At 47.9% G+C, this 16,490-nt stretch overlaps 1 protein-coding gene across 1 annotated transcript in view; it reads right to left on the bottom strand.

Moving 5' to 3' along the window:
- Positions 1 to 16,490, bottom strand: part of GPD1 (glycerol-3-phosphate dehydrogenase 1) — a 63,328-nt gene that overhangs the window by 30,303 nt on the left and 16,535 nt on the right. The window contains exon 3 of the mRNA XM_088469246.1: positions 103 to 243. Within this exon, the coding sequence (XP_088325372.1) occupies positions 103 to 243 (141 nt within the window). The remainder of the gene's footprint in view (positions 1 to 102; positions 244 to 16,490) is intronic.

The following is a 16,490-nucleotide window of genomic DNA, read 5'->3' on the forward strand; positions in this document are numbered from 1 at the left end:
AGGGCCTATTCTTATGTGGAGGCCTGGAGTTGTAGCTCCATCTACCCCTTTGTTAATGTGACAAAACCAACACTGGATGGAAACGGTGATTATCACTCACACCTTTATGAGAGACACTCCAAATGCACCTTTCTTCACTTTAGACTTTAGCTGTTCGCATAATTTACCAATGAACTGATGAGGCACCACAAAGATCAGAATATCTGCCCCCGCAGCTGCTTCAGTCAATTCAGGCACAGCCACCTAGAGAAGATAAAAATAATGTAACATATCAGAATAACGTAAAAAACAGCCTGTAAAATGACAATTAGAAGCGGATTGGTTGCTACTTCTCTTTCTCCAAGGTTTGATACATCTTCCCAGTCTAAGTCAACAACTTGCCCTGCTTTTTTTGTGTGCGCGCAGGTGAATGGCCTCCTCATGTTTGAAAAAAAACAATGAAGAAAAAAAAAAAAAATCTGCATTTCCTTTTGTAGGATAGAGGATGCTCTGGAAAATGACCAAGGTGCAAACAATAAAAATGTCACTTTAATGTCAAACCTGCCGATACTTTAGGACCAACTCTTTATTGCAATCTTTTCTTAAAATACTATTTGGTTTCGGCTTATTCAGGTCTTAAAATAATCATGAGAGTGAGGTAACTTTGGCACTGTCTATATTACATGTGTTACGGTTTGATGCAGTTTATTACATGGGATGAAGTGGACTAGATGAATGACACCAAAACGTGTTCAATATGGCTTTACACTTTAGTGGTTGGTAAATGACCCCTATTATCTTACAAGATCTATGTGCTGCTGTTATAGTACAGAGGTGTCCTTATACACCACAGGTTCTCAAACTCAGTCCTCAGGACCCCAAACAGTGCATGTTTTCCAGGTCTCCTCACAGAATCACAAGTGCGATAACTAGCTCCACCTGTGGATCTTTTAAAATGTGTCAGTGAGTAATGACTACACCTGTAAAACGAGACCTGTGTGGGGTCCTGAGGACAGAGTTTGAGAACCACTGTTCTACTCCATTACCGCAGTAGCGCAAAACAGCCCTTCTCAACGTGCCAGGGCCAGTGTGACGTGGCTTATGCGATTGAATGTGCGTCACAATGAGACAATTGTAACCAGAGTGCATTCATTTGATGTGTGACACATGTACATCTGCATGCGACAGAGTCTGAATCTTTATATGAAGGAAGTGCTATGACGCAGCGGCTGCTGTTTTTTTTTTTTTTTTCACACCTAGCTCCGCTGGGCTTCATCTGCGACTTTATATATATTTAAAATGAATTCCGAAGCGGTAAAAGTCTAAGTCGGCATCACTGGTACAGAGTTTCGCTGTGTCTGAGGTGTGAATAAGACGCAAATTAAAAAAAAATATATATATATTACAATGCTACACGCCGTGGCTCTCTTGTCTCCGGTGTCTCACGCCGCATGGTGTATTGAGGCTAGGGGGGTAATTTACTAAAGTCAGTTTTTAGAAGTGAGTTTTAGAAGATATGTTGCCCATAGCAGCCAGATTCTACTTAACACTTAACTAGCACCTTCTAGAAGATAATAGCTAGAATCTGATTGGTTGCTATGGGCAACATCTCTTCTAAAACGCACTTCTAAAGACTCTTACTATAGTAAATTTACCCCTAGATGTAGGAGGACAGTCTGTATACTATGGGGTAGTGATCGGCATTCTGTCACCAACATCGGGGTGAGCGGATTCGGTTCTACTCTGTTCCGTTCGGATTTAAAAACCGAATCTTATTGGGTATCAGCTGTCACGAGTTTTGGATAGCCAATAAGATTCGGTTTTTTAAATCCGAACGGAACCGAGTAGAACAGAATCCGCTCACCCCATAATAAGAATTGAATAATCTAAACACAAAAAAATATTTTTACATAGCTTTTATTAATCCATTTGAAAGCTGTATAAAATACATAAATTCATGATGTTAAGTGAAAAAAAAAAAAAAAAGTTGACCAATAAATTACTGTTAAAAGACGAGAAGTGGTGATGGTTATTTACTTTCTTATACTATCCGTACAATATACAGTACAATGAGTGGCCAAATTATTATGGCCACCAGGCTATTCTGCAGATAATGCTGAGGTGGAACGTCTGAATCTGTATAAGAACAGAAAGGAGAAGGTATACAGCAGGGTCGGCCAAGACGTTGATCACATTCTACCAATAGCTTGGGGAGCTCCCACCGGTAGAACACTGGTCTCTGAAGCAATCGGAGGCTTCTTTTCTCTGATCGTTTCAGAGGCCAGCGTTCCCAGTGATGAAGTGCGCGGGTGACATCACCCGCGATATGAGGAGCCTGCGCGCCTGCTGGATCTAGTTCGATTCAGTCAGCGGCAGAGTCTACGGGACTGAAAGCGGGAGCGCTGATGGTGTGGAGTGGTGCCCAGCATGGAGAGGTAAGTACTGCACAGGGGAGTGGGGCCTGTTCTACACTAGGAGGGGGCACCAGTACTGGGGGGCATTGCATAATGCCACAACTACAGTGGAATTACAATGGGGCTCTAATACAAAGGGCATTGTATTATAGGCTCTGATAGAGGGGGCATTGCATAATGGGCACAACTACAGGGGGAACTGCATAAGGGGCACATCTACAGAGGTACTGTATAAGGGGCACAACTACAAGGGGAATTGCATAATGGGCACAACTACAGGGGGCATTGTGTATAAGGGGCACTGCTGTGTGTCGGAACATGAATAAGGGACACTACTGTGGGGCGTAATTTGAATTGGGAATACTATGTGTGATTTTGGCAGGACAGACCCCACGCCCCTTGCTGCGCGGTCATTCCGCCTTTTTTGCATGCCACGCCCCCTGTTTCAGGCTCAGTAGATCACAAAAGGTTTTTGGTTTTTAAGGTAGATTAGAGTCCAAAAGTCTCTTCACCCCTGGTATACAGAGCCCTGTATCGCTCATGAAATAATGGGTGAACGCCGCAATCTGGAGGACTCCGAATGTGAAATAATTGGCGCTGGGAGCTACCAGTACGAGCTTTATCAAAATGGCTGAACTGGTGAAATGTTTGAGGGCAGCAACAGAGTCTGTTGTCATAAAAGTTACTGGAAGGGAGAGTGGGCAGACTTGTTACACAGAATGGCAACAGTGCATCGCTGACTGATAATCTGAATGAAGGATCATTCAGATGGCATCTATTTGAATAGTAAGTCTCACATTACATTTTATGGACTACAGAAGCAGAAGGTCTGTCCGTGCGCCATTTCTATCTGCCGCAAACAGGGTGAAACCCCTCCAGTGTGCTGAGGAACACAGGAATTGGACAGTAAATGATTAAAAATGTGATTTGTCAGACCACGTGACTATGCTTCTAATTACACCATGCAGATGGCAGGGTGAGGGTATAGAGACGACAGCATGAAAGCTTGGATTCTTCTTGCATCGTCACTTCAGGCTGGCAGAGGTAACTTTATGGTAAGAGGAATGTATTCATGGGAGTGTCTGGGACCTTTAGTTTGTGTGGACAGTTAGCAGAATCCATGCCTAGAAGAATTCAAGCTGTATTAATGGCAAAAAGGCCCAACAAAGTACCAACGTGGTGGTTATAATAATTTGTCCCCAGTATGGGAGGGATGTACCGCACTATGTACTTCGAAAGGAGTTTTAAATCGCAAAGGACAGTTCTCCCGATAAGAGCTGTCCTTTGCTATGAACCCGGAAGTCCCTCTATCCGGGGATAACACCCAGAGGGCCCACATGCGCAGAAGGACACTAGCGCCACGGGGGAGGTGGGATCCCTCTCAGGGTGCTACCCAGAGATCAGCCCTGCCCACCAGTGTGCACCCGCACCGCCAGTTTTTCTAAAAACTTCAGGCCTGGGCAGCACAGGGCTCCTCGACGTTGCTCAGATGCAACCCAGGCCACGACCCGTGTCCAGTCCAATGAGTTTTATTTTTTTTCAGTGGGGCCACAGTGATTGCGCTCCTTCTGTGGGGGCCACAGTGATTGCGCTCCTTCTGTGGGGGTCAACTAATACTATAGCAGCTTTTTACTGTATGTTCTGCATTAAAAATGCCAACTAATTTGTGCACACAGCATAGTATATTACACCCTTATCTGTGGGTGTTGTTCAGACTGCACTTGGCAAATGCTTCTGTGTTTACTCTGCTTAGTTAGTATGTAGCAATAATACAGTTTGTGGTTACACAGTTGCACTATGGTCCAATATAAAGGAGTACATATATTTGTATCTAGCACCCCATAACCTGCGAGTTATCACCTATCAGGCAGTCTTATAATTCTTGCTTTTAAAACACCACCACGAATAATGTGGCTAAACCATTGCCAGAATCTGCAGAAAACCACCGGAAATCAATAACTGGTGTATTTGGTTAAACTTATGCAACAGATTCCCCCTAGTCCCAGTGCTATAATACACGTACAGTCTGTAGCAGTAATAATACTGATAGCCACAAGATGTGCTATGGCAAACACAAAATTGTGGATGGATAATAGTGTAGTCTATAGGATGCTTTGTAGATATATAGGGGTCTATTTACTAAGCCTTGGAACTGCCATTTTTCAAACACAGCCTGTGACATGGCAGTTAGGAGCTGATTGGCTGGTACTTTATCTCTATCCAAGGCTTAGCAAATAGACACCATAGTGCAAATTCATTCAATCACAATTCCACAAGATTGTGCAGATATAAACTCCAAATATATTATGTTACAGAGCGTCAGACTTCCTTTTCTTTTGCGGTTGTGTACACAGGGCCGGATTCAAACATGGACACTAATTTTGCAGATGCTGCGTCTCTGTATGCAGTGGCTGTGCAAAATTATGCAAAAGCCTCAGGAGGCGCAGCATCAGATCAAATGCGTGAACAACGGACATCTGAGTAACCCTCAGGTTACTCAGATGTCCAGCATCACACTGCCAGGGCCAGTGAAGCTGCATCCAAGGATGTAGTCACTGGCTTCGGTACGTCCCCAAAAACAGGGCCAGCATGCTCCTATTCTCTGGAACGCTCCCAATGCAGCCCCAAAATGCCAGCAGCATGTCAATCATGCTGCAGCGTTTGGGGCACTGTGACGGACGTGATAGGGCCAGATCTGCACATGTGCTGTAAAGGGGAATGTATCAGTGTGCACATATAGGATCCAGTTATGGAGATAGTGTCCATTATACAAGCATCAGTGTCCCTACATTGTACCAGCACCAGTGTCTCAATATTATACCAGAGTCCATTCTCTTCACTTCAACCTGTCCCCGCGTGGCCTTGCCTGGGGCACTTCAGCACTAGGGGGCTCTGCATGCGCCATGGCTCCACGCTATAATCCTGAGTGGAACAGTGTCTTATCACTCAAAGGATTCTCGGGTAAAACTAATGAGTCATTAGCATATATTCGCAATTGCAGAGAGTAAAATCGCAATTGCGTCCGGATCGGAATCAGGCCCATTATTTCTCCCTCTAATTTTCACGTGTGTGGAAAAATGAAAACTCCAGCTACAGGAATAAAGATTAATACCAATAGTAACATTATCTGCTTATGATCACATTCATAAACCAGCCGCCTAATAGTCTGTAGAACAGTACGTACAATCTTATTCAACATAATAAATGGATAATAATTAGTCATTACAGGATTCATATCAAAACTGGATGTAAAGAAACACCAGATGGTACAATAAATTGTATTACATAGCACCATTCTAGAGAAGCTGTCATGTTCCTCCATTCAGGAAAAAAACAGACAGACTGTCTCTATAGTATGAAATAAGTGACAGTAGGCTCTGACCTACTGTACATATATCCACCCCTCTGGTAACCACCGCTCACCCTGGCTCTGACCTACTGTACATATATCCACCCCTCTGGTAACCACCGCTCACGCTCAGTGGTATATGTAATAAGCTGCAGAATTCAAGCATTGGCGAGGCCCATGCGAGACTGCAATATATATTTTAAAGTAGCAGTCATTTTATAGGCAAAACCTGGTTGATTTTGAATTGTAAAATGACTACTACTTTAAAACATCAGGAAACCTACAGAATTACAAGAAGGCATTTACCTTCTCTCTACCAAAGAGAAATTCATTAGTAAAAAGTATAGCTTCTATAGAGCTTGCGAAAGGTTTATCCATAAATCCGGGTTTTGTGCAGTGTGTTATTCCCATTGTTTTATCAAACGCGTTTTTGCGGTTTCCACCAGCGAATGATGCAGACGGTCAGCAAACCATAGCTAGCAGGCTACAATTACAATTCTGTCTGACTAATTTACCTGTGGGTAAATAAAACACATTAGAAAGTTTGCAAGTATCTTCCAACAAGGAAATACTTGACCGATCTCCGTAGTCATGTATTCACCCGGCAAAGATCAGTCACCACAACTTTGACACCGCAACCTGCAGGTGGGGAAGGCACAGGGCAGGCTGTTGTAGCTAAAAGGGCATGGCGCATTTTGCCCCTTTAAAAATCGGGCAGGGCGAGTCGCCCCGCTTAAACAGCCTAGCGGGAACACGATATAAGGAGCATGTGGCGGGGTCGGATAGCATATATATAAGGGTAATATGGAGGTGTCCGATGGTATGCATACAAGTCTAGTGGAAGTGGTCAAATGGCATGCATATAGAGAAGTCTCCTCATACATCTAGCCGCGTGACTGTATTGCCAAGCGTCTTTTCGTGCAATGTTTTTGCCTTCAAATGCGCACAACAGCACGCAATTACATGGTAAAAAACGCTCAATGCTTTATATCCCACACAGAATGGGATTGAAATGCCGACCAGACACAGCGGCTGCCCGATAGAATGAAGATCCCGACAGAAGCAGGTACGTACCCTTAACCTCCCCTGTCCCCCCTCCCTCCCCTAACCTCCTCCCATGAGTGAATAACCCTAACCCCCCTTACTGCTCCCTAAACCGAATCCTCCCCCCTAGGAGTGCCTAATACTAACCTGCCTGCCCCCCCCCCCCCCCCACAAAAAAAAACAAAACACTAACACTATCCCCGCTAACTACCTAACCCTCCACCACCCCTGAGGCTAACAGGACACGCGGCCTGTATTTACCTCCTCCTGGATTCCGGCGTCGGTATTTCGACACCCATCATGAATCCTTTGCCAGCATTCAGCAGTCAGGATTGTGACCACATAACTACATCCCATCCCACACAGTGGACTGGTGATTATTATTTCTTTGCCATAAAAAAATATGAGATATGGTAAGAACTTACCCTTGTTATCTCTATTTCTACGAAGTCCATAGGGTTCCACAGGATACCTTGGGGTATAGGTGTGACGTCAGTCGCAGGGCACCAAAGAGTTAAGCTTTCAGCCTCCCAGGATGCACTAGGTCCCCCTCCTATACCCCGCCCCCGGGCCAAGGCACCTCAGTTAGTTACCAAGCCATAGGCCGGAGGAGGAGAAGGAAGAGAGAGAACAAAGATCTGGACACATACAAGAATCACATTCTCACCAGAGGGAGACGGAAAACCGGTGACCAGAGCAAAGCCCATCTGCAGCACAGGTGCGACAGGGCGGGAGTCCTGTGGAACCCTATGGACTTCGTAGAAATAGAGATAACAAGGGTAAGTTCTTACCATATCTCATATTTTCTACTTCAGGGTCCATAGGGTATCCACAGGATACCTTGGGGATGTCCCAAAGCAGTATCCTTTAAGGGTGGGGACGCTCCTGTGCAGAAAGGAGAATCCGCCGCCCGAAGGAAGCATCCTGAGAGGCGAAGGTGTCAAACCTGTAATACCTCACGAAGGTATGGACAGAAGACCACGTAGCAGCCTTGCAGATCTGAACTGCCGAGGCACCACGTCGAGCTGCCCACGAAGGACCCACAGACCTAGTGGAATGAGCCTTCAGAGAAGGAGGGACCGGTAGGCCTTCATGAAGATAAGCTTCAGAAATAGCCATACGGATCCAGGCTGCCAAAGTTTGCTTTGAAGCAGGCCAACCCTTTTTACAGAAGCCATAGAGGACAACAAAGCGTCCGACTTCCTAAACAAAGAAGTGCGGTCAACATAAGTCCTTAAGGCCCGCACAACATCCAAAGAGGCCTCACCCACGGAAAGACCCGGTGAGTTAAAGGCCGGAACAACTATTTCCTCGTTAACATGAAACTGGGAAACAACTTTGGGAAGAAACTCGGGCCGAGTGCGGAGCACTGCCCTGTTCCCATGAAAAACCAAGAAAGGGGGTCTACAAGAAAGAGCCCCTAACTCAGAAACACGTCTGGCTGAAGCAACGGCCAGAAGGAAAACAGTCTTAGCTGTTAGCCATTTAATATCCACTGAGCCCAGTGGTTCAAACGGCGGTCCTTGGAGAGCCCTCAGGACCACAGCCAAATCCCAAGGCGCCACAGGTGGAACAAAGGGCGGCTGAATACGGAGAACACCTTGCATAAAGGTGCGCACATCCGGGATTGTAGCAATCCTACGGTGAAACCAGACAGATAGGGCCGAAACCTGTACCTTCAAAGAAGCAAGGCGAAGCCCATGATCTAGTCCCGCTTGCAGGAAGGCGAGAATCCGAGACAGACGAAACTCCCGTGGTGCATAACCTCTCGGTCAACACCACTGGAAGAACGTATGCCACACGCGATGGTATATCCTCGCGGAAGACGGTTTCCGAGCTCGTAACATGGTACGCACCACAGAGCTGGCAAACCCCCAGGACCTCAGCATGGCCGTCTCAACAGCCACGCCGCCAAAGACAGCCGAGTCAGGTCCGGGTGAAGACAAGGACCCTGAGACAGAAGGTCCGGTCGTAGCGGCAACCGCAGAGGACTGTCCACGGACAGACCCTGAAGGTCTGAGAACCAGTGCCATCTGGGCCACGCGGGAGCTATCAACAGGAGCGTCCCTCCTTCCTGTTTGAATTTCCGGATTACCCGTGGAAGAAGGGAGACCGGAGGGAACAGGTATGCGAACCTGAACGTCCACCGGACGGACAGAGCATCCACCAGAGACGCCCCTTCGTCTCTTGTGCGAGACCCGTACACCGGCAACTTGTTGTTGTGCCGGGACGCCATGAGGTCGATTTCTGGAAGACCCCACCTGTCCACCAGTAGTTGAAAAACGTCCGGGTGCAGGGACCATTCCCCTGGATGAACGTCCTGGCGACTTAGAAAGTCCGCCTCCCAATTTAGCACTCCCGGGATGAAGACCGCTGATATGGCCGGAAGATTGCGCTCCGCCCAAACCAGGATCCAAGAGACCTCTACGAGAGCCGCCCGACTGCGAGTTCCTCCTTGCCTGTTTATGTAGGCCACGGTGGTAGCATTGTCCGACTGGACCTGCACCGGGTGACCCTGGAGAAACCGCTGTGCCTGCAGGAGAGCATTGAAGACCGCACGGAGTTCCAAGATATTTATTGGAAGCTCCGCTTCTGTCGGTGTCCACCTGCCCTGGAACAAGTGTGGACCCGAAACTGCTCCCCAGCCCCGAAGACTGGCGTCCGTTGTCAACAGGACCCAATTTGGAACCCAGAACGGACGTCCCTTGTTGAGGTGGGTCGTCTTTAACCACCACGCAAGGGACAGGCGAACCTCCGGGGTGAGCACAATCGTCTGGAACTTCAGAGACTGAGGCAGCCGTTCCACTTGGACAGGATCAGGTGCTGCAGAGGTCTAGAGTGAAACTGGGCGTATTCCACCATGTCGAACACCGACACCATGGAGCCCAGTAACCTCATCGCCGAGTGTAAGGACACCCGGCGGCTGTGCAGACAACTGCGCACCCTTGACTGTAAAGCAGAGATCTTGTCCTCCGTCACGAAGATCCTTTGCTGTCCCGAGTCCAATAAGGCTCCAAGATGCAGAATCCTCCGAGACGGGATTAGTGTGGACTTCTGCCAGTTGACTAGCCAGCCGTGCCGTTGCAGCAGTGCAATGGTCAGGTCCAAGTGGTGTAACAGGAGCTCTGGAGATCCTGCCACCAATAACAGGTCGTCCAAGTACGGCAACATGCGGACTCCTTGCAGCCGCAAAGAAGCCGCCATGACCGCCATAGCGTCCTGTATGTCCAATGACACCATGTAGTCCCCAGGTTCCAGCGCCAGAATGATGGACCGTAGGGTCTCCATCCGAAACTTCGGGACCCGCAAAGACTTGTTGAGTGCTTTGAGGTTGAGAATCGGACGATATGACCCATTGGGTTTCTGTACCAAAAATAGATTTGAATAGAAACCCTGGCCCCTCTGGGAGAATGGAACAGGCACTATAACTCCAGCCTGGAGCATAGTGTGCAATACCTTCCGCAGCTCCGTAGCCTTGTTCCGGTCTGATGGTAGACCCGTGGTGAAGAATCGAGCCGGGGGTCTGTGCCGGAAGGAGAGGGCGTACCCGTGAGAGACCACCTCCAGAACCCAAGTGTCTGTCGTAGTGAACGACCAACACCGGGAGAACTGCAGCAGGCGGCCTCCCACCCTGGGATCCCCCAAGGGGAGACCCGGACCGTCAGGCCGCAGGCTTGTCATCTGGCTTGGGGGCTGGACGTCTGGTACTCCATGCCTGTTTCCGGGGCTTGACCGATTTCTTAGGGCCAGCCTGTCGAGGAAACGACTGTGGTTTGGGCCTGCCCTGGGCCCTAGATGACCGAAAGGACGATGGTCCAGAACCAGAAGGAGCAGCGGCCGACGGGAGACAAGCAGATTTGGCTGCCGCCAGCGTGGCCACAATCTTATCCAGATCCGGACCGAAGAGAACTTCTCCGGTAAACGGCAACGCTTCCAGACCTTTCTTGGATCTGCGTCCGCCTTCCAGGATCGCAGCCACAAGGTGCGACGAGCAGCTACCGCTGCTGAAGAAATTCTAGACACCAGAGTACTAATGTCTAGAGCCGCCTCGTTGATGTAGGTGGCCGAATCACGGAGATTGCCAATCAACTCCGCTTGTTCGGCCGGACAGTTGGATTCAAAAGAAGCCTCTAATGAATCCGCCCAGCGCTCCATCGCTCTGGCAACCCAGCAAATGGCCATAGCCGGCCGTGCTGCCCCCCCTGCAAGGGAATAAGCGGACTTCAGGCAGATTTCTACCTTGCGGTCCGTAGCATCCTTAAGGGAGGACATGGATGGCATCGGCAATGTGGCACTACGGACAAGACGGGTCACGTGAGAATCCACCTGTGGAGGGGATTCACACTTAGCAAAATAATTATCCGCGAACGGATAAGCCACCGCCAGGCGTCTCTGCGGCTGGTATCTTTTGCCAGGTTGTTTCCACGCCTCCTCTAAATGGTCCACCAACTGACCCGAAAGAGGAAAGACTGTGGCATCGCCCTTCACATCTTTGAAAAAGGCATACTTAGATTTAGCCGCTGGGGGAACTTCGTCCTCAATCACCAAGGCTGTGCGGACCGCCCAAATAAGTCCAGGAATATATACTTTGGACTTAGCATCAGCGTCCTTAGTATGGAAAGGTTCCTGATCGTAAGGATCCAGAATCTCCCCATCATCAGACGTCCCTTCGTCATCCTCATAAGGAGCGGACAGAGACGCCACCGGCCTTTTATGAGGCCGCATCACAGACTCCCCTTGCAACACATCCGACAAGTGCTGTAAAGAACTCGTCAGGGAGTTAACCCACGCTGGCTCCTGAGAACCCGGGAGCGGGAAAATAGGGAGACTGTGGGGTACCACCAATTGTCGTGGGAACCCCTGCATGGGTGACGACACCACAGACTGCTGGGACAAACCCATCGGAGTAAACGCGGGCTGCGGAGCTAACTGGCCCACTAAAGCTGTTAACGCCTGAGCGAAACAAGCCCAGGGCGGCTCCTGTACCGGTGCTGTAACCGTAATAGGCCGCGCCATGGACAAACACTGCCGGCAAAGGCCCTCCGCGCTACCCTCCCCCTCCGCTAACGGTACTTTGCACGTGGTACACTGTAGCCGGAGGGGAAAATCACTTTCAGACATGATGGCACCACGTATGTGACCTCTCTCACCAATTAAGTATTAAATAGGCGAGAGACCACCCTGCAGCACCGCACCGCAAGGGCTTTAGTAGAAAGAACAGGGACAGTAATAAAGCTGACAGTTTAGAGAAGAATAGTTACAGGCAGCGCTAGCACAGTCACATACAATGCAGAGAAATAACAATTTCTGCACTAACAGCGCTGATCACTCAACTACACAGACACAGGGCCTGGTAGGACACAGCGCTGCATACACAGACCTGAGCCACAGCGGAGGAGAGGTATGCGGGGGGACCCAGACCACGATGCTTCCTTCCAGACTTCCAGCAGCGTTCACCATGCGTTGCAGAGAAGATGGCCGCCGAGGAGCAGAGAGAAGCTGGCCTGGGGGAGGAGCGCTGACACAGGACCAGTCAGCACAGTGCAGAGAGGGCTGTGTGCAGCGGGGGAGGCGCCGGCTGTGAGACAGGGAAGGCGCGCTCCCCTGGCATGCATTTAACCCCTGGGACGCCGCAGCGCTACCGCTCTGCTGCGGTCCGCTGTCCCAGGGGGTAGTGGAAGCGCAGGTTGGTCGTCTGGCTCCACGCTGCAGCCAGTCCCCAGGGAGCCCCCTGCCTGGGGACTTAGGACCATGTGATCAGCGGGGACCCACCGCGGGACCCCGCTGCTTACCTCTGTCCCCCTTGAATCCGGCCATGGTCCGGAGCATCTGGGGTCACCGCTAGCTGTGACCCCAGACGCCCACCAGCATCCCCGGATCAGTACCGGCGTTCTGGTACCGGCGGGGTGTAGGGAAGACAGCATGGACGTCAGGACTGACTGTCCATGCTGTTCATCCAGATGTGCAGCCACAGCTGCATGAAGAAAAAGCTTCAGGGGCTCTTCTAGCCCCCACTCCAACAGGTGCACCCGACTCCGGCCGGGCACCAAACTAAACTGAGGTGCCTTGGCCCGGGGGCGGGGTATAGGAGGGGGACCTAGTGCATCCTGGGAGGCTGAAAGCTTAACTCTTTGGTGCCCTGCGACTGACGTCACACCTATACCCCAAGGTATCCTGTGGATACCCTATGGACCCTGAAGTAGAAAATATATTTTTCAATAAGGACTTCATCTTTGATACAATTCTGATTATTGGCAGTTTTTTTATTACTATATTTAGGCTGCTATTATAGGCTGAATATTTGTTACATTTTTATTGAAGGTTTTTAAGTGTGTTCTAAATGTATCTTTTTTTGAATTTACAGATTAATTGATACTGAGAAATAAAAGTTTACTTTCAACAGCTTTTGGGAATCCTTAGTGTGGTTACACCTGAGCAGACACATTTTCTACATAAAAGCATTCTGACTGATAAGTAGGTTCCATGTACCCAGGGCGAAGGCCGTGTTGCATTAGAGAGCAATAAAATGGAATTGTTGCTTTTGATAATCTATTAGACTCCCTTGAAATTAAATGCTTTATCATAACATGCCTTACAGAGCAATAAGGAGATCCGATAACCTGGTGAGACTACCATGGCATCATTTTGCACAGTTCTAAATGGGGAGGATGGGACCAGGGGTAACAGTAAAACAAGTTTCACTGTACAGATATTGGGTCATTCATTATACGGTATATAAAAGAGATTTGTGATGAAATGGCCTGTTATAGCGCAGAACATAATATATTAGAATATCTATTGCCAAACCTATGTTATATTAGTGCAGCACACCCTTTTTGTGTGTTTCTACGGACTCTTAAAGAAGTTTTCCACTCCCAACATTAGGATTCCCTTTTTTTTTTAAATCCCTCCTTCCCCAGCAATACATGCCACTTCCGCAGTGTGCTGGTATGTATTGGGGACCACTTCTAGTCAGCTACATAATCATTTTGAGTGCTGGGAGAGGGAGGTATCCCGCCATCTCTCAAGCTGCATACACACACAACGATTTTTTTAATGAACGATTTTAGTAAACGATTTTTTCCCTTGAAAAAATTAACTAAAATCGTTTACTAAAGTTGTTCATTTACTAAATGTCATGAACGATTTTTATGAACTACAAACGATTTTTGCATATTCCCTTAATGAAAATCGTTGAGTTGACAAGTCTGACTGAACTACAAACTACAAACGTGAACGCGCATGAACGATAATCATTCATCGTTTGACTCAGAAAGTGAACGATATTTGCAAACGATTATCGTTAAACGATATCGTTTAACGATAATCATTAAAAAAATCGTTGTGTGTGTATGCAGCTTCAGTGTTCTTTTAATAAGCTGCTGTTATTTAATAGCATTAACATTCCAATCTAATATATAACTTCTAGACATATCTAGACCTAGGCCAAGGAGGTAAGGTTTAACAAGGAAAGTGATCAATCATTTTATTCACAAATAATATATTGATGATGATTATGTAATAGGTTCCAATGTTACGGAACAGATGTGATATTGGCAAGCCTGGTGCTAAAATTAATGCTGTAATCTAGAAGGCTGGTTTTAGCTTATAACTGCCACTTTAATTTTAGCAACAAACTCACTGAAAATCATGTCTGTTTCATAATTTTTAGAAACTGTTATATAACCCCATTGTATGCAATTGCCAAACTCAAGTCCTAGTACACATTACTCATCTGAGATTCCTATGACACTGACAACTTTGCATTATTAGTGGGAACTGGGCGGCATGTACTATGGCTAAAACGTGGCCAAAACTACGAAAACCGAGATCTTCTGATTCTGGCTGCATTCCCATATGTACCAAGCTCTGGAATGTGAAACTATCCAGAGTGTCACGGCCAGGGTACTTCAGCATGGCGCTAGGCGGCTGTTACCTGTGAGGTCGTTGTGGCGCGGGCTATCTGGTGGCGGAGCTGGTGTCTGGCGGGGGGCTTTGGCTGCGCACGTTGTTGTGCGGGCCTGTTGTCACTCTGCACTGGTAAGGCCTGGCGGTGTCTCCGTTCCGTTTGGCATGGGCGCCGCCATCTTGCCTTCTGGCCATGTGATGCGGCTGGCCAATCCTGGTGAGTCACATGTTCCCTCCAGCCAGTAACAGCATGGCATGGGGTATTTAGGAAGGGTCAGTGCCTTCCTTCTTTGCCAGTGCAACGTGTATCTCAGCCTAGCTGAGAGGGAGTTCTCTGTGCTTATTCTGTTCCTGTGAATTCGCTGTCTGCCAGTCTGCTCCTAGCTCCCGCTGGACTACCCCGCTTCCTCCACCACCCTTACCCATACCTGAGCCTGCTGACATCCTGCTCATTGCCTTAGTTCTCTACCTGCATACCTGGCTTATTATTTCCTCCATCACTACCTGCATACCTGGCTTATTATTTCCTGCATCACTACCTGCATACCTGGTGGATTATTCCAGTCTCACTACCTGCACACCTGGACAGCTCTAATTGTTTCTACTTGGACATTAACCCATTACTTCCACCACAGAACTTTAGTGCACTTTTATGTATACCTGGATTTTTATTTACTGCCATACTTTATGTCTTCTCAAGCACTTATTAAAAAACCTAGTTTTATTTTCAAACCCGCTTCTGTGATCGCTCCTGCTACCACCCCGGGTCCACAAACAACCCAGAACATAAACACAGAGCTTGGACCACTTAGGCAATGCCATCTATAGATGGTGCTGCCCAATAGAAGCCTATGGGTTTCTCTTCTCAACATTCACTGAGAGGGATCTAATCTGCATCATTAACGCCGGTATGTACCACATCCATAATGCGATGCTTAGTACATACTGCCCTCTATGAGATAGACAGATTGATCGGTAAATCGATTTAAGTTTAGGTTAAACTGAAAATATTTTTTTCCAGCGTAAATGCATAAAAAGTGGGTTGTGTCTTTTTTTTTATTTAAAGGATTGCATTTATCAAGAGGAGTAGTAATTTTGGGGTGCTGTTTTATCTCTTCTGGGTTTTAGGAGCCCTCTAGCCCTTATTGCCCTAGGCCAGGGGTAGCCAACCTCGGTCCTCGAGAGCTACCAACAGTTCACGTTTTCCAGATCACTTAGCTGGTGCACAGGTGTATTCATTACTCACTAACACATTTGAAAAGATCCACAGGTGAAACTAATTATTTCACTTGTGATTCTGTGAGGAGACCTGGAAAAATATGAGATATGGTAAGAACTTACCCTTGTTATCTCTATTTCTACGAAGTCCATAGGGTTCCACAGGATACCTTGGGGTATAGGCGATGGCGGCAGACATCCAGGCACCACAGAGTTAAATTTTCAGCCTCCCAGTATGCACTGGGGTCCCTCTCCTATACCCCGCCCCCGAGCCTCAGGCCACTCAGTTTCGTAACAAGCCATAGGCCGGAGCAGGAGCAAAAAAGAGAGAGAAGAAAGTCTGGAACACACAAGAATCACATTCTCACCAGAAGGAGACGGAGAAACCGGTGACCAGATCAAAGCCCATCTGCAGTACAGGTGTGACAGGGCGGGAGTCCTGTGGAACCCTATGGACTTCGTAGAAATAGAGATAACAAGGGTAAGTTCTTACCATATCTCATATTTTCTACTTCAGGGTCCATAGGGTATCCACAGGATACCTTGGGGATGTCCCAAAGCAGTATCCTTTAAGGGTG

This window comes from Taudactylus pleione, unplaced genomic scaffold, assembly GCF_031769625.1.
Source record: "Taudactylus pleione unplaced genomic scaffold, aTauple2 ptg000089l, whole genome shotgun sequence".
NCBI lineage: Eukaryota > Metazoa > Chordata > Amphibia > Anura > Myobatrachidae > Taudactylus > Taudactylus pleione.